This window comes from Indicator indicator, chromosome Z (genome assembly GCF_027791375.1).
Source record: "Indicator indicator isolate 239-I01 chromosome Z, UM_Iind_1.1, whole genome shotgun sequence".
NCBI classification, from domain to species: Eukaryota; Metazoa; Chordata; class Aves; order Piciformes; family Indicatoridae; genus Indicator; species Indicator indicator.
Genome location: NC_072053.1, coordinates 67,578,268 through 67,597,686, shown reverse-complemented (window position 1 = coordinate 67,597,686; position 19,419 = coordinate 67,578,268). Strand labels below are relative to the sequence as shown.

The 19,419-nt window shown below is 36.8% G+C and overlaps 1 protein-coding gene across 7 annotated transcripts in view; it reads right to left on the bottom strand.

Annotated features, from left to right (window-relative positions):
- Positions 1–5,154: 5,154 nt before the first annotated feature.
- Positions 5,155–19,419, bottom strand: part of APC (APC regulator of WNT signaling pathway) — a 60,026-nt gene continuing 45,761 nt past the window's right edge. For 2 of the 7 annotated variants that reach the window (XM_054397943.1, XM_054397946.1), the window contains 7 exons: positions 17,474–17,852; positions 16,242–16,388; positions 15,298–15,443; positions 13,951–14,028; positions 13,075–13,191; positions 12,185–12,399; positions 5,155–11,752 (listed from right to left, as the gene is read on the bottom strand). In XM_054397943.1, coding sequence (XP_054253918.1) covers positions 5,188–11,752; positions 12,185–12,399; positions 13,075–13,191; positions 13,951–14,028; positions 15,298–15,443; positions 16,242–16,388; positions 17,474–17,852 — 7,647 coding nt within the window. In that variant the 3' untranslated portion in view covers positions 5,155–5,187. The remainder of the gene's footprint in view (positions 11,753–12,184; positions 12,400–13,074; positions 13,192–13,950; positions 14,029–15,297; positions 15,444–16,241; positions 16,389–17,473; positions 17,853–19,419) is intronic. The other 5 variants (XM_054397945.1, XM_054397947.1, XM_054397949.1 and 2 more) reach the window with 3 other exon arrangements.

Here is a 19,419-nt window from a genome sequence, read left to right as displayed (position 1 = left end):
ATTCTAACTAAAAACTTAACCTGGTAACTACGTTAACATTCACTATAAACACATTTACAGGTACAATCTGTTATTCTGCATATAGGAAACTATGAAGCAGGAATTGTATATGGACATGGAAATAAAATGTGGGCATCTCTTCTGGTTAAATGTAAAAGTGCAAAGGAGAAGGCTGTAGAACCAAAGAGTGAATGCATTTGGGTAGTTTGGTATTAAGAAGGTCCTTGAAGTTTTAAACCTGTGGATGAAGTCATGCTTTGTATTAACTGACATGTCACTTCTGATTTCACAGCTTCATCCAAATTGCACATCTCATGAAGAACAAAGCTGTCAGACAGGTGAATGCAACTTTGCAAGGCATTACAGTAGATACATGAAGTTGTTTAGGTAGAAGTCTACATGTGATTGACTGTTGGTGATACTCTGATGGCTCTTCAAATTATTTAATGAAAGCTAAATGTGAGAAGACAGTTTAGGAGGCATCTACTAATAAGAGAATAGAAATGCTTGTATGAGCCTACCTAAACGTTTTCCAGATCACCCTTCTAAGTAGCACTGTGTTCATTAAGGAAAGTGAGATGTTCAAGCCTCTTCCAGAAAACAAGTAATTGCAATACATCTTTTTACTGATTTACTGCATTGAATTTAATATTGCAAATTTAAAAATTGTCACCTAATAGTTTACATATGGTGGGAAAAAATTTTCAATGTGTATTTTCAAAGAAACACTTATTTTCTGCAAGCACAGAAACTACAGACTGATATAATCATTCTGAAGTTAGTTGACCAAACATAATGTATTTAATGAAAAGTGCTGGGGGCCATTAGCCAGAAGTTCAGAGTGAATAATAGTTAAGATTAGAAAACCTCCAACTTTAACTTGCTTTTGCAGTCTCAAAAAGGGAAAAGAACAGGTGTGAAGCTTAAAATTGCCTGTAATGGCTTGATCCAACCCACAGACCACCCATAAAGGAAACTACTCTCACCTCTTTCAAATGCCCTATCTGTTAAAGTTGTTTTCTGCTGGCTCAGGCCACACTTCTCCAACTCTGCACTAAGGCAAATCCATCATACTCAATGCAGCACTAATCCTAGTCCCCCATCAATTCTGCTACACAGGAGGTAAACTAGTCCACTGAAAGGTCAGATTGAGAGCCAGGATTCACAGCCAGGAGCATGGAAGGAAAAAGAAAACGCCTTTCAACAGTGCGTGCTTTTTCTTTGATTCTAGAAATAATATGGATCTTTAAGGAGAATGAACAAACCAGTACATTGTTATCTTCTTGTTAATCTGAATTTCTTTTAAGGGGGATGGAAGGATGGGCAATTAGAAAGTACTTCATAGTAACCATCAAAGAACTCAGCTGTCAGATTATCAAACAAAAGTGCAGTTTTATGGTCCACTGGTATACTTTTAAGATAAAAAAATCTCATTAATTTGTGGATAAAATGTTCTCTCTTCCTTTGCATCTTATGCAATTCACTGGTGAAGATACAAAAATACATTCTGGGGACAACACGGATGAATCTCCTAAATGGTCTCCTTTCTTTCCCTCCCCCTATACCAAAGACACAGCAGCTAACATCCCAAGGCCATTAAAGATACTAGTCTATGTTGAAGTATACTGTTGCTTACCGAAGTCGACAGCAAAAACTGTATTTGTAATCTGCAGCCAAATCTTGCATGAAACAATATTCCGATCTCACCAGGAAATCCAGACAAGGCTTCCAATTTTTAAGATGTCATCTCCGACAAAGTTTCAAGAATTATGTTTAAGCTTTCAGAAGAAAATACTGATAAAGAACTGCACATTAAAAACTGAAAAAGATTAGCCCTTTAAATTCTGCAATATTTAATCAGAAAGGTTTTCAGGGAAATGGAACATTAACCTTAACTGCAACACTGCAAGAAACTAAAATGAATACAGTTTTAAAAAAGTAGACCAATTACTGTTTGTGGGGGAGGTCATGTGTCTGCTTATCACATCAAAAGTTCAAAGCTCTAAGTCAGAAATGAGCTTTATGAGTGTTTTCAGTATAAACTGATTTTTAAATACAAACTTGGTATGTTCTGAATATGATAAGCTAATTCAAGGACAACTAAAGGTTTAACCACTACACACAAAAATTCTACCAAAATCTGTAGAAAAAAAGGCAGAGCATCCCAGAAGAATAGTAAAATGAATCTTGGTTTCCTTAGCTCCTTGCTTGTCATTTGCCTTGGCATAAATAATGTCCTTTCACCTGCTGTGGCAAATTATTTCATAAAAGGAAAACTAAGGAACGTGACTAGATCTTTAGTATCATAAATTAAATCTATCATGAATCTAGACATCATTAACAAATTCCCAAACCACTTCTGGGAGCTGTTTTTATAGTTAAGCTTAGAATATAGCTTTGTATCCCCATCACTCACATAAATCAAGCATCACGGATGTCCTTAAATATTCTAAAAGGCTCTTAGCGGACACTAAGTCTTTTGGAAAAAGAATCAGAGAAAGGTAGATCTGGAAAGGATTTCAAAAGATCACCTAAGCCCATCTCTGTGCACAGGCAGTACGAAATACACTATAGTCCATCCCTATAAGATGTTTCATAAACCTCTTCTTAAAACTTCTATAATGGAAATTTAACGACTCCCATGGGAAGCATATTTCAGTGTATCACTACCTTATAGTTGGAAAGTTTCTCTCATTTGTCTTTGCTACAAATATAGGTTACTTATGATGATATTAAGAGAAACTTTGCAATTATAATGATCATGAAGTACCTCCAAGACTATCTAGAGAAGCCAGTACAATTTTCAAAGACATTCTGGTGTTTCACGCACATACAATTGTTTATTATTCCACTTATCTTCCAATTCCTTCAGTTACAAAACTGAAATCAGAATTTCTTTACTGAGATTGAGTTTACCTTTTCATTCTTAAATCAACAGGACGTAAATATAATGCTGGTGTTGAACATCTTGGATTATGTGGTGGTTCTTCGTATTACTAGTTAAAAGCCCAGCACAAAAAGTAGTATCACTTATAAGAAAAGTGGTCTTGCATTTTAAACTCAAGGATAGAGTTCCATATTCTACTCCAAAGGGAAGTCCTGACATTGAACATATCATATAATCTGTCTCTATTTAATCTTTAAAAGGACATTAATAACTTTTGTGAAGATACTATATGCAAAATATTTCAAATGTGAACATCAGGAGTGTGCTTGTTAACATTCATCAGATGATATAGAAACATGGCATGTCTCAAAGCAAATCTGACAGGAAGCAAAGAACAAAAGAGCAAATAAGATACCACTTCTGCCAAACAAGTATTTTTGGTATTGGCTTTTAACTTTTATCTAAAATTCTGTTCATAATCAGTGCACATCTTATGGTGAGCTCAATATAAAAATTGATTCATTTCAATAACAGATGAAGTACCAAAGCCATAGATAAGATACGTTCTGCAGCTGTGTTAATGCTACCATAAATGTAAATTGCTCTATTTCAAGGCTTCCTGGATTCAGGGCATTTCAAATACTAAACATCAGTTATTTAGGGTGCTAACTTCAAAATAGTCCAGTTGTGATACCACAGAACTGTTACTGTTTCATGGTTTGTTCAATCATGCACAGAATGGTGTTCTCTCATGTTTCTAAATTAAACCAATTCTCATCTAAATCCAGACTACAGTTGTATTTTAGAAGTATAAATCTGTCTTTTCAGCACTGTTCTAGCACAAACCATATTTGCATCAAAAAAGCCTGAGGCAGCAAATGTCCTGGTTTGTGTATAAAACCGGTTTTCTACTACACCACATTTCTTGCTGCCATGGCATTTTTGTGACTTTACCCTTCATCATTAAAAGAAAAAGGCATTAAGATTCTGAACAGAATTAGAATTGTATCATATAGTCACTATTTTATATTCTATACTTCCTGAAATTAAAAAAAAATCAACTTTTGTTTTACTAAAAAATGCTATTTTTATAGATACATTATTGTTTCAGGCTTGCAGTCATGAAAACAATTATACTTCTTGGATAATGGAAATACCCTGCCTTTAGCCTTGTTGTGCACCTGAGATGTGTGAAACTGCTTCAATTACAAATATAGTACAGAAGACCTATGGCCTGATCCTGCAAATGTTTTAAGCATCTTGCATTTGTCAGTGGTAAAGAGAAATGAATACTTGAGGTGCAAGATTCTGCTGGATCAGGCCTTAAGTGTAAGTGCATTTACAACACATTATATGGTGACACCTCAAAATAAAATACTGTATTTTTATGTAATGCAGAAGTAACACACACAATTTACATATAGTAATAATTTATTCTGAAATGTTCATTTTAGTCTCTGTTGAGACATCCCCTAAGTCTCATTAATAAAAGAGCAGCCATCTCACCTCAAATACCATGATATACGAGTTACAGCATAGCAAAAAAATTCTACCTACTTTAAGATAAAATCTAATTCAGGTAAAATAATTTTGTTCAAGGTTTTACGATTACACAGTTCTTTTTTTTAAATTTTTTTTAATCTTTTGTAAGAGCACAAATAAAGTGTAAATTGTTACACCATAACTACCTATGCACATTATGTTAATCGTTACTTCAGAAAATGAACCATCAGTTCCATTCATGCAGAAAAGCAGGCTTGGAGAGCTTGTTCAGCAGAAACCATATTACTGTGAATTTCACAGTCACGTGAGTAATTACTGGGTTAGATGGACTCACAAATACTAAAATATGAGAATTTTTTTTGCATAAATAATACCAATTCTTTCCCGATGTAGTTTAGTCAGTCTGTAATCTAGAAATGATTGATAAAGCAGTATGACTGTATCATCTCTATCTGCAATGTTCCATGATTTCAACAACAAGCAATATTTAAAGGATTATGGGATGGGATGCTAATTAAATACATGTTAAACATACTGTACAAATATACTTGCATTAGCAATTTTACTCCAAACTGTCAATCAGGTATTCCTCCAAAATATTACCAGTGAAGACAAAGTATACTATCAAATATGGCTTCCAGAACAAGGACCCTCTAACAAGAATCAAACCTATTTACAACAAATAGAAACAACAACAACAAAAAAATCAATCCCCAATCTTTTAAAGTTTCATTTGAAACAAAAGTTCTAAATAGCTGCTGTATATAATACATCAGTTTATTTATTTCTTGTTGCACTTAAACAGAAGTTACCAGGTAAGAGCCAGAGTGACGTTTAGGGCTCTGAGTTCCATTGGTGTCTGGATTTTCAGACTTGGAGTCACGTTTCTTTGTGCTGTTATTTACTGGTGTTGGTATCTGTGATGGCCGAGCAGAACTATTGTCCACACTACTCTTCCTGCGGCTTGGATTGTAGTTGAAAGGAGTCACTCTTGCTGCAACAGCACCAATAGGAGAGCCATGTTTGCTTGAGCTACTGGAACTGAACGGTGTACGCTCACTTACAGTACTTTCATTATTTTCTGGTGCAGGAATGGAATTATTTGGCAGGGGCTTTGTCTCAGTGCCTTTCTTGTCTGGACTATCTACCTGAAAGAAGGAGTTCAGACGGTTTTCTAAACCACTGGTACGAACTGGAACACCTCCACTTCCTGAGGTTTGTTTTTCTTGAATCTCTTTAGAATCTTTACCATTCACAGCCCCTTTCTCTGAAACACTGTCAATAACAGGGGGAGTATTTCCAGTTGGGGACCTTCCAGATCTAGGATTGTTAATTGGGCAGTCCTCTATCCTCACCCACACATCCTCTGTCTTAGAGACAGCTGGTGCCATCTGATAGATCAGAGTTTTGGAATCAGAGCCATTTGTGGCAACTGAGGAAGTATGCTGAGGATCATTCATTATCTGAGGGATTTCATTTTCTTTTATTTTTCTCCAAGTACCTTTTGCCGGTGCTTGGCTTTCTTTACTTTGCTTGTGTCCAGAAAGAGAACTTCCATGTTGCTTTTCATCTTCACTTTTTGCCTTTTCACTGGATTCTGAGGAAGCTGATAGAATTGAGGAGGAACTTCCAGTTCTTCGCCAAGTGCTTACACGAGGAAGTGACGAGGAATGTTTACTGTGCTCACGCTTCCAAGTACCTGATCTGTTGATCAGCAATCTTGAGGGACTCTCAGAATGAGAACGAGCTATATCATGACGTTTTGCTGATCTCCCATCATATTCTACAGAAGGGCTCAGATTAGGTGGTAATTTTCGCCAACTGCTTGTATGGGCAGTTGAATGAGCAGATAAAGACATATCAGGAAGAGATGGACTTAAAACCGGGGTCTGTAGTTGGGACCGTGTGGGAGAATCTGGCCTGGAAGGAGAGAGAGATTCAAATGAAGCTGACTCTTCTAATTTCCGTCTTAGAGTTGGGCTTGGAGCTTCTTTGATGAAAGTTGACTGACGAACGAGAACAGGTCTCTCGGATCTGTCAGATTCACTTCCACTAGATTTTGTGGATGACATTCTGGATAGTTCAGTCTTTTTGTTTGATCCACCATTGCTGAGAGCTTGGTTTAACCCTTTTGAAGCAGACTCACTTCGTGGAATGCTACTGGTACTCTTAGGTAAGGCAGTTTGCTTTGTAAGGTTTTGCTGGCTCACCTGCCTGCCTGGTGATGTATATGACATTCTACCAGAACTCGAAGATTTAGTTGAAGCTGTGCTAGGAGATGATGTCCTTGGCAACTGAGAAAGTTTGTTAGGTGGACTTATACCATTTCTTCCTGGGGAAATTGAGTTTCGGCCTGGAGACTGCAGAGGCCTACTTAATGGCTGCTGTTGAGGTCTAGATGGAGTTGAGTCTCTAGATCCTGACCTAGAAGGTCCTTTGCTTGATCCACTTGGATTCAACCCTGATGGCTGCCCAGCTACAGATGCAGGCTCAGGTTTCACTGATGACTTGACTCCTCTTGGAGAACTAGTCAGACTTTGGCCTTCACTGGGACTCTTGGAGTTTGTGTTTTTGAGTGGAAGACCTTTTTTTGAAACAGGACTAGTACTTGAAGAACTGTTCCGTACTCCTGGAATATGGATCATTGTCCTACCACGTGAAATTGAAGGCACAGTTGTCTGTTGTGATTGCTTCAGCTGGCTTGAAACTTCTGAATTGGAGCGAGCTTTTCCTGTAATTACACTTTTATACACTTTCTTTCCACCTTTGATTCCCCTGCTTTCGGACTCTACTTTTTTAGACTCCAGCGTACTCTTCTCTCCTGGCTTAAGAATTCTTGGACCTTTATTACTAGTGAAGGGTTTTTCTTCTTGGTCTGGTGTAAGATGAAATGGTGACCCTAGAGAAATACTGGATTTTAATGAAAGTATAGAATCAGAGTCTGATGAAGCTTGTCGAGATAGTGATGCAGCAGCTGCAGCTTGATGCAGGCTACTAACTATAGAATTTGCACCTTCTTGTATTGCTTTCCAATCAAAGTTCTCTGAATCAGGTGAAAAACCGTGTTCTGAATCTGGCCTCTGTATCTCTCTCAAATCCAGTGTTAAATCTTCTGCCAATACATCATCTATATTTCTAGAACTATTTTTTTCACTTTCACTCTTCATTCTTGAGGGCTTTTTCTTTTTAGGCATAGCAGAACTAATGCATTCCTGCAAAAGGTCATCTTCTGAATCAATACTAAGAGAACTCAGAGAGCTGTTTCTAGAGAAACATACTGGAGTATCTTCAACATGAAATGATTTAGGTGCATAGCCAGAAGTCTGTGGTCTGTTTGATTCCATCTGTGAATCAGGAGCCTCAGTACATTTTGCAGGTTCCTCTTCTTTGTTATTGTTTTCTTGATCGATATCACTGAGGGAACTAAGAGATGAATTGCAAGAAAAACAAACAGGAGTGTTTTCAATAGCAAAATTCTGCATTTTCTCATCTGTGGCTGCTCCTCTGTCTGGAATATCTTTAGCTGACTGAGAGAAAGATTTAGGTTGGCTTCTGCCTGTTGGGTTTTTCTGACAAACTTGTGTCCTGTTACTTGGCTGCTGATTTGAAAGCTGTTCTGAATTAGTGCAGTCTTTAGTTTCTGTTTCCTTTGCTTCTTTTCCTTTCCTTAATTCTGCCTTCTCCCTTGTAAGGTCAACGTCATCATCATCAAAATCTAAAGAACTTAGGGAATCATTCCTTGAAAAACAGTAAGGAGTTCCCTCAATAGGTGTGTAATGATGAGGGGAATCAAATACAAAGCTTCCTTTTACACGCTCTTCATTATTTGGCAATTTGTCATTAAAATCTCTTGAATTATTTTTCAGATTCTGTTTCTTTGCATCTCTGCTGTCCGCATAACTTCTTTCATTGATACTACTTTTAGACTCTGTGGTTCTTCTTATATGTGCTCTGAATTCATTATTTTGGGTAACAGGTTTTACTGGTGATGTTGGTTTCTTTTTCTCACCTTCTGGTTGGTTTTTATTACTTAGCGATGAAGATGCTTGTTGAATTTGATCCATTATCTTCTTCACTCTAAATGGTTTGTGACTTTTTCCTTTTGGCATAGCTGAGTTAATGCACTCAGCCAGAATATCACCCTCTTCTGTTTTGTCATCATCTAGGCCTGGGGGAGTTACAGTTGAGCTTTTTGCTCTCTGAGAGTCATCGGTACTTCTACCTTCTGTAGGAATGGTGTCTCGCTTTTCAAATTCCCCTGACTCTGTTACTGTACCCACACTGTCTACATTGGCCAACTCACTTGGGGGTGATTCTATTGTGAGATCACTCAGAGATGTAGCTGTTGAAAAATTTATTGGTGTACCCTCAACACAATATACCCGTGGCATATCATCTCCTGGTGTAAAACTCACATGCTTTTGGGATTGCAATCTGCTTTGTGAAGGCAAAAGTTTGTAAACTGGCAACTGGCTGGGCTTTCTGGCTATGGGAGGAGGTACTTTTTGACCAGATGCTTGAGAAGGCTTTTTGGCTTTACGTGAAGACTTCGTTGGCATAGCAGAAATAATACATGCTTCCAATATTTCGATATCATCATCATCATCGGAATCATCCAGAATGTCTTTTTCTGCTTCAGCAGGTTTCTCTGCTTTCTTTTCTTGGTTATCCTTTGTATCATCTGACTGTTCAGGTTCTGCTTCATTTCCATGTTCATTTTCATGAACAGGAGGCATTATTCTTAATTCTACATCCTTCTGTATAAATGGCTCATCAAGACTCAGAGCACTCAGACTAGAAGAGCATGAGAACCCATCTGGTGTGCTTTCTGTGGCAAAATGTAATAGTGTATCAGCATCTGGCAGAACCTGAACTCTTTGAACTGCTGCATTTACAGCTGCCTGTCTAGGACCAGGCTCTCTCTTTTCTGCACTTGGTACTTTACCTTTGGGTACATCCCTCTTTACTTGAACTCCTGGAGCTGGGGGTGGTGTTTTACTTCTGCTTGGAGGCATTGTTTGTCCAGGGCTGTCTGGAAGGTCGCTGGGACTTATAATGCCACTTACCATTCCACTGCAAGGCTCACTCTGAACTGAGCTAGCAATTGAACGACTTTCAAAACTATCCAGGGAACTTACAGAAGTACATCTGCTGAACATGAGTGGTGTTTCCTGCACATAATGTTCTGGTGGACTTTTAGGAGTCTGTGCACCACTCTTTGAGGGAGATTTGGCACCTGAAGAAAATTCAACAGCTTTATGTCTAGAAGAATCAGAAGGAGATAAACTAGAAGTCTGAAGTCTATTGGGTTTTGTTCTGATGTGTTGTGATGTTGATGTGATTTCACTTACTGCACCTTCTGTAGATAATGCCCCACTGTTTTCCTTTAGTTCTGCTATCTGCAGTGTGTTATTGCCATCTGTCACACGTGTGGATTGATCACGTCCTATTTCATCTTCAGCTGATGACAAAGATGACAAAGAGCTACACCTCGAAAAACATATTGGGGTATCTTCCACACAGTAAGTTTGTATAGTTTCCTGATTAATAGAGGGAGTTTTACATGAAGCAGTCTTTTGCACATGACCACCTCTGCTCTGTGCAGAATTTGGATGAAGCTGATTCTGTCTCTTGGAACCAGCTGAGGGGACTGATGTGCTCCCACTACTTGAAGAAATATGGTCAGTTTTAGTGCTTTGCACTGAAGAGCTCTTTGGGAAAGTGAAAGATGGCTTCTGAGATGAAGGTGGAACCTCTGTTGAGTATTTTAAACTATAATCAATAGGCTGATCGATGTGATGTTCCTCTTCATTGTACTTTATGCTGTAATTAGTTGGTCTATCTTCCTCTTCATGTTGTTCCTCCTCAGAATAACGTTCACTATAATTTGTTGTCTTATCGTCATCATAATCATCAACATGGCACAAGGACTGGTTTACCTTCTGATTCATCCCAAGAGTTGAGCCTACTCTGCTCTGATCTGAACCATTAGATCCTCTTGATCTAAAGGAAGAAACGCACTCCTGCTGTCCAAAAGGTGACTGATATTTCATGTGTTTATCCTCTCCGTTTTCATTGTACACGGGGTAAGTTGCATTTTGGCTCCTTGGCTGCCTTTGTTCATTCTGTTTCATTTCATCATCTATTATATGCTTGGGCCTTGCCCATCTTTCATTCTGAGAGGGACTTTGCCTTCCAGAATTTAACTGTTCATCTGAGTATTTAAGACTGTAATTAATAGGAGTGTCTAGTTCTCCGTCATTGTCATCCATATGATTTGCACTATGAATCTTATGTGCCAAGTCAGCTGGATATTGACCATAACTACAAAATTTACTTTCATCATCTTCAGAGTAGGACTCAATGGAAGGTTTCATTTGGCCTCTTTTACCGTAGCCATCACTGCTGCTGACACTATTTAGGCTATCATTTGAAGCTCTCTTGTACTCCATTTTTGTGTAAGGACTGGGACATGTCCTGTTGGAATTCTCAGACTTAGGAAAGTATGTATTTGAGTGAGTATGGGCAGTGGCTGATCTTCTTGGGGCATTTCTGTCTTCTGTCAAGCAGTGCATTTCAGAAGTAGAACCAGAACTTCTGTCTTCTTGTGGAATATGCATGCTTGTTACTTCTTCCATAACTTTGGCGATCTGAGCTGCAGCAGTAGAAATCTGCATTCCTATTCTCTTAGATGAGTTCCCAGTATTTTCTGCACCCAGATGATAAGTATTTAAACCTACTGCTCGATCCCTGTCAAGACTTCTGTCTTTCTCAGATCGAGAATTTTCTATGTTTCCTCTATTGGAAGAGGAGGAGCTGGGCAATACTGTACTATTTAAATATGGTGAAAGTACAGTCATATTACCAGCATTAAAACTCTCTGATCTGCACACAGCATCATCATGACGACTGGAGTCTAAGACATATTCACTGTATATATTTTGCTTATGTCTCTGCTTATTACGGTGAGATGCTTTTGGGCTTAAATTATCAATGTTGTCAAAAGTCTCTGATAAATGCTGAGCATCTAATTCTGCCTCCAGTGCCTTTTGTTTTCTGACATGAAGAGATGGCAAGCTTGATCCTGGAGACATAATGTTGGCATCTTTATATTTTGCTGGCCTGTTTGCCATGAGGTTTCTTAAAGCTGCAGCACTACCCATGGCTATCATTTTGTGTTTTGAGTGAATGAGATTTTTCAGCATACTAACTGCTCCCATGTCCCATAGTGCCTCCTGATCCTTTGCATTTCGTGCAGAAAGATTCCACAAAGTCCCACATGCATTACTGACTATTGTCAAACTGTGTGACTTCAAGTGTTGTAATAAGGTTTGTAAACAGCTGTTCTCTCGCAGGATTTGCCTGGTGTTGAGGAATTGAAAACAAACATCAGTAAGTAGTATTTCAAAAGGAAAAGAGACAAAGCAAAATAGAAAACTAACAAGCTGTAGGCAAGTTTTGCCCTAAGAAAGAATAATCATGAATTCTCCAGTGCAAGTTTACCCCTAGCTTTCATGTCCTCTAGCTTTCACCTGAATGCTAATCAAATCCTATTACAAACAAGAATACTTAGCTTTTACTATAGTTCATCATTAATAAGCAGTAGGTATTAACCTGTTCACATATTCCTGTTACGTAAGTGGAATTCTTGCCTTATCAAATGCATTAAAATTAATTGTACTTAGTTATTATACTTAATATAAGCATTGATATGAAGACTCATTCACAGAAACCATCCACTAAATACATTATGTGGAACTGCTAAAACTGTTAAAAGAAAGTATGTATACTCACCTGTGGTCTTCATTAGTAGCAATTAAGCTAGAAACATTTCGTAATATTCCTCCTCCACTTTCTATGATGGCTAAAGTGTTTGTTTGGCTCCGGTATGTCAGTGTGCCAACTAGAAATGCAAGAGCACCATCAACGGCACATATATCAGCTTTGTTCTCAGTACAGTGTGCTGATAAATTCCATAAGGCACTCAGAACGCTTTTTAAGGTGGATTCCTAAGAAAACAAAAAATGACAGAATTAGAAAAGTTCTTGACTATTGATCACAATCTACCCAAAATACATATATTCGCTTCAAGGAGTTATGTATGTTCCAATTGCTGCTTCCTGGGCTTGTAAGCTAGATGTAAGCAGAAGTGCATATGTAAATACTTCTCTTTGTTCTTCTGCTTTCTTTAGCTCTGAATTTGGTATTGCTTTACCCCAAAGTTTTCAGAAATATGTGCCACAATACTTGTTAACTGCCATACTGGTAAATATGGCTTGAAGACTAAGTAACAAGAGAGACTATAGGATGGAATATAATCCTGTCTGTACACAAAAAAACTGTATCAAGAAAACCATAGAAGTGGTAGCTACCTATTCACTAACTTATAAGAGGTTTTATTAAATTACAAAATTATAAAAAAAGGCCTTTTCAACAGCATAGTTCATGAAACAGAAGAGCAAAAGCTTGGCAACCCTCATAAATAACAATTTCAGAAATACTACTAGTTTTGAGATGTCATTGATACATTGTGGTCTGCTGCTACGTAAATTCAAAGCAACAATCTTCCTTCAAAGCAAGTTACCTAAACTACCCCAAATACTGCTTTTGCTAAAAAGGAAAATATTTTTGGTTTGTGTAAAATAAATGCAATCTCTCCAATATTCATCATTTATACAGGATACCTTCTTAACTTCTAAAGCACATTCCATCAATGCTTTCACACTTCCAACTTCTCTTAGAATCTTTTTACTGTTTACATCTGCTCGCCAGGACAAGTTCCTCAACACACTTGCAATGACCTGCAAAACACGGAAGAAAAATAATGTATCTCAATGCAGCTGCTTCTTTATCAGGTTATCAGACTGCCCTTCTGGATTTCTGGAATGCTTTGGATTAATTAACAGTGGCCGTATTCAGCTACTGAACTAAAATGTGATAAAATCTTTTTTTTGTTGTGTTGTCAGCTAGACTGTTCTAACATTTCAGTATGAAGTTTGTTCAAAGGTTCTGGCTTCTGTGTGTGGGTACCTAAAACAAAGACTTGCAATAAAGTTCTCAGTTTTCCGTATTGGTTGAAAAAGTGGTCCAAAAATTCAGATTTATGCATATTCTAATGTCTGCACTGTTATCTCTAGATCACGTATCTCACATCATCTTTTTTTTCAGCTTTTCTGATAGTGAAATAGAACAAACTTGTGTGTCTCTCAGATGGTATGATTACTCTGATTAACATCTATATAGCTCTTTAAAGTTTTTTTAAAATATGGTGTCTTTTACAGTAAGAATATTTATCTACAGAAGTTGAGTAGCCAAAAAAAATTAAAAATCAGCTGGGATGAATGAAGCCTATTTTTTGAAACAGAGCCTGTGTGGACAGCAGAGTAGAAACTTCATGAAGATAACAGGAGTCAAGACTAAAAATAACTGGTGGTGAGGCCAAATGAGTAGAAGGAAGGCAAACACTATGAAAAGAGAGTAGAAATTCAGTATTTTAATGGAGTGCATGAGATACAAATGATGGAAATGTCCAAGAAATATTTCATCTCAAAGAACATTACCTGCTGTAAGTCTTCACTTTCAGATTTCAATTGGGCTACAAGAGCTCTCATACAGCCCTTCATAGAACATAACGTAGCCTATTAAGAATGAGAAGAAAAAAGGAAGTGAATAGTACTAAATGATTGGTTAGGTGGTTTCCTCCTGAACAATGTTCTGGTATTTTAAATTAATCACACCTTAAGTTCAATAAAAGCTTACTAAAATACATTGCCAACAATAAATATATGGTTTACAACTATCAAAAAGTTAAGTCAGAAGTCTAGGATTTGATCTAGAACATTACTACCTTAGAAGCCTTCTTTTCTACACTACAGACAAATGACCTTTGAGCTGGTAATGTGTTGTTACCTATTGCCTACTGAGTCTCACAATAGCATTTTTTTCTTTCAAATACACATAGTATGACAATATTAGGAATACTTTCAATTGACACAAATGTAACATTTCTGACATCTGAAGAACAACTTCCTAAGGATGCAATAGCAACTGGAAAACTTAGGTTAGAAATTTTTTGTGACAAAGAACAACTGAAAATTATTCAAAAAGTATGTCCACGCAGGGCAGCATGTACATTTACATCTCTCAGTAGTTTAGTTTACACTATAAATCCAGTAACTGTAGCCCTGTAGCGTTAATGATTAGATGATGTAAAAAGGCAATATGCTGCGAAGCAACTGATCTGCAGCAAGGATTTGTGCTTTACTCTTCTCTAGAACTTGGAACAAAAAACCAAGTTTCATAAAGCCTGTTATTTCCATTCACTCCTGAAATATTTTCCCCAGAGTAGAAAGAGGAAAAGGTCTTTTCAGTACAGCATTATTTTAAAATCCATAGGTTGTCAAACTACGGCACAAAATTACTGAGACTTTCTATCTTTGAAAGCAAGCTCCTTGTCAGAAATTAGGAAACCTACTTTCTCTTATAATTTGCAGTAGCGCCCTTTATGAAGCAGATATCCTCAGCTCCAGCCTAAAGAGGTTTTCAAAATTTCACCAGACAGTAATAGCATTGTTGAATAATAGAGAACTTAACAAAGCGTGACTTGATTAGGTTTAGTCAGTGCTATGCCAACCTAATGCTCATAAAAAGTAAACTGACAGATAAAATCCTTACTTTCAGGGACAAATTAAAGGTGATTTAATCTAATGAGAGTTGATATACTTGCATGATACAACATTCAGTTTGTGGTGCTGTCTGGAACAGGATGGAATGACAGAGGTATTTTGAATTTTTGATTGAGCTAAGACTCAATATCCTGTCCTGGAGATTTGACACTTGTCTTGAGAGCTGAATTTCAAAAGTAGCTATGAAGTGAAATTACTGTACGTTTAAAATTCTACTCTTACCTTGTTTGCCACATCTCCAAAAGTCAAGTTTGTCAGAGCCATTCCAGCATACCTTCTTAAGGTAACACTATAGTGATCATTTGTCAACCCATACATTTCACAATCTACCTGCAACAGTTCAGCAATGGCCTGCAAACCTCCTTTAAAAAGAACAAGTAAGAAAATAGATAATAACTATACTCTATCACAAGTACAGTACATATACACCAGGGAACAAATTGCATTTACAGGTACAGAGCGAATCTCAAACATCTGAAAACCAGAAGGCTTAAAGAGATTACTTAAATAAATAAACACTGACTCTGAATCTTGAATCCTATGCTTGGAAGCAGCTGAAAGGTAGCAGAGCATGCCATTAAGATTTCAGGGGAAAATAGGAACAGGAGGAATTATGAGGAAGTAAGAAGCACAGCCAGTGCTTCCACCCAGTAAAAATCACACCTGATCAATGAACCTCTACCAATTACACAAAAGCCTGTTTAGTAAATTTGAAAATTACTGATTATTGCAACTGAATGTTATTTTCTGAGAAAAATATGTACAATATTTCACTGGTAATGAAAAGTGACAAATGAAAATCTCATGCACAGAATTTACTGAGCATGGACGAAAAGTCAGGCTGTCAAACAGGAGCCAACTTAGGACAAGAAAAGAAACAAAATAAACCCAGCAAAACCCAAACCAACAAACACTCCCCTCTCCCCCTAGAAAGCAGGGTCCATCGTAAGTCCAATACTTCTAGAATTGAAAATATTCAATAAAAATAATCCTCTTCCAAAATTCACAATTCATGCCAGAAAAAGAGAGTAACTGACACAGTAATTCAGCTACTTGGAAATGGTTTGGTTAATTTAAACCATATTCATATTCAAGGGTAGCAGCTAACACAAATGAACTTATGATCTGTTTTCACTAGTAGTAGAAAAGTACCTAAAGAGTGTTAGTGTTTCCACCAAGCTTGTCAAAGAAAATCGGAGAAATACATTTGCTCTTACCAAGCTCATTCATTGCATGCCTGTGTTCTTCATCAAATGAAAGTTTCATCAAAACACATACTGCAGGACAGATCTGATGATCTACTGGGGCAGGCACTGATCCAGAAAGAGGTAACAATTAGTATTTCCTGAGTGCTAAGTTTTCCAAAGCGAATCTTATCTTAAAATAAATCAGTTGCAGTTTTATTCAGGGTTTGTATCCTCCCAGTAATCCATGAACAGACAGATAAGAATGTTATTAACAAATGTGTGTATTAGAAATAGATCTAATGCTGAAGAAGTAGTTAGGGAGAATCCTGAATGTACGTATTAAGTAAGAAATATGACTCCTAGTACAAAAAAAACCTAGCTTACCACTTGTAAGAATTAATGATCATAGTGAAACAAGTATTTTTAATACAGTTAAATATTCTGGTGGCATTAAGTAATATGTCACCTAACACAAAGCTCTTTCTCTGGGCGTTATGTCCTCATGTTAATTAAATGCTTTGTTTCATAACTGATAAGGTTTTAAGTTCCTATTTTTGTGAGATAGATCATGGCTAACAGACAAATGGTATTAGCATATCTTGTTCTGAGCCTCACTCCCCCTAATGGCTCTGGCAGTAAACTCCAACACTGGTGATGCTGCTCACAGATCTCGGTATGATGTCAATCACAAACACCTGCAGCCTGAATTTACAAAATTCAGAAAAGAAGCTAAGCAATCCAGAATGTCTTTTTCCCTAACCGTTGTCTGAGAAAAGTCCTATTCACTTATACTGTCATGTCTTTCATATTTTAATAATGGAATACTTCTTAGATGCAACGTAACAGTTCAATACTGTATTGAATAGATTGTATTTAATTTGGGCTCTCTGTCCTGAATAAAATGTGCTACCTCCTGAATAGCTGTGCATGAAAAGCATTAGGAAGATATGTTTTACTATCCATTAAAATGTAAACCAGAATACATATTTGATATTAATTTACAGCTTATAGAAGACTACAATTATTATATGGAAAATGCACCAATTTCTGTAATTTATATACTAAGTATATAAACTTGGTATTATCGTATGTGTAAATATACGCAGAAGAAAACTCACATGCAACAAAAGTCAGATTAAAGCTATAGTTTCTGTAAATCCACTGTTTTCAATACACCCTTGAAACATTTTTATAAATCTTGCAGAACCTACTTGGGTTTTTGTCTTGATCCATGCCTTGTTCATGTGCTTCCTGCCATTCCCAACATGTTTCACAGTAAGCACGGATCTGCTCCAAAAGATGAAGGACACGGATTTCCCGCCTGCCTCTTTTATCATCAGGCTGAGAGTGAATGATGTTATGCAGTGCTGCGCTGGCTCTGGCACGGGCCTCTTTACTGCCACGAGAGTTTCCCAACAAGACAGAGTCTTTATCGTTGCCATGTAAAAGCTGGATGAGGAGAGGAAGACACCCAGACTGACGCATGGCTATGCAGCTGTCTTGAGAGCTAGACATGGCTAGCAATGTTCTTGACATGTCATCTTTATCATGAGTACCAAGCATTGATAACAAAGAATACACCATTTCCACCTGCAGGGTGAGTAATTTTAAAAATACAGTTACACATAGAAAATACACATAAAATTAAAATAAAACTAATTTTACATGGTACATATGGGCAAACCCCCTGTATTCAATGTGCAAACCCCTGTGCTATTTAAAAATCATTAAGTACTTTGTTAGCATCAAGAATATTAATACATTTGACTTAGTGGTTAAATGGCTAGAGATGAGTGGTAGCTCTACCTATTAATCTACAAGGCCAATGGCAGAGACTTCTAAGTTTCCATTGTACAAAAAGATTTCATAAACATACTAATGAAACTGTTTTGGAGAAATCAAAAATATATTTAAAATTAATTCTGTCTCAGAAAATGTTCTGTTTGAATCACACTCACTTAAAGATGCTCTTCAGTGAAAAACTACTTGTTATATTAAATAGTATTATTCTAGACAAGGGTAAAAATGATTACATTAATTTTTTGTTTATATCCATGGATTTTAAAGTTTTCCTTTAAAACTATTTCAATTAACTAATAACTTTTTGTTAGAATGACCCACTTGCATATGGCCCAGATTATTTACCGAAAATACAATAGTGAGAAAAATGAGCACTTTTTCAAGTTTATAAAGACAAAACCAGTAAAGCTTACAAATTATTATTTAATATATTTAAAATACTGAGCATTGTCAGATTAAATCAATGATAACCCAGCATTACATACTTAACTTGGAGTAACCAAATTTCTCATTAAAAATAGCAAGTTTTGAGGGATTTCCTTGGCTATCACATAATATAGTGGTCAACACACTTTGGGTTTTCTTCCCCATTTTGTTTTCTTCAGTAACAGCTTTATATCAAGAAATGCATCTGGGTCTTCTACTGAACTTTTAGTAAAGTAACAGGATGTAGAGGATCATTTTAGATACTACGTAGAAACTTCAAACTCCTAATGCCAAGACAAGCGGGAAGATTCAAAATCAAATTGTAATATAAAGAAACTATAAAAGGGAATTGTAAAGTAGCAGTGTACATGTTTCTTCAGAATGTATCAATTAAGGAAGAAATGAGACTTTGGACTGTTTGACAATTTCTACTGATAAACAGGTATTTGAAATGGTTGCTAGCCCAATGAATGATTTGGTTTCTTAAGAGAGAATTCAAATGTGCCTGAAGATGAGTACAAATACCAAGTTATAAAGAAAATAAAATTGCATTGTGTTGAGTAGATGAAACAGCAAGTCTGTTAATATGTACTTCCCTAAATATTGTAGGATTGCTGAAGTGATAGAAATCTCAGAATCTGTGAAATTGTATCACCACATGCAAAATCCACTGGAAAATGGTTGTGGAGCCCATTTTATGACAGCCTACATCCCAGTTTAGAGATCCTGTCTTGGTCTGGGAAAATCCAATGTGGTAGCTTTAATCCAGTGTGATATGGAAGGTAACGCTTTTCTCAGAGAATAAAGATGAAAGTATTTGTCAGTCTATTTCTGTCTGTATACAAATACTGTCCATATCTCTTTCTGCATCTCTAGATAGATTCTTCTAGTTAGGATCTCTACTATTTCCCCTTCTTCTTAGGCTTTAGTA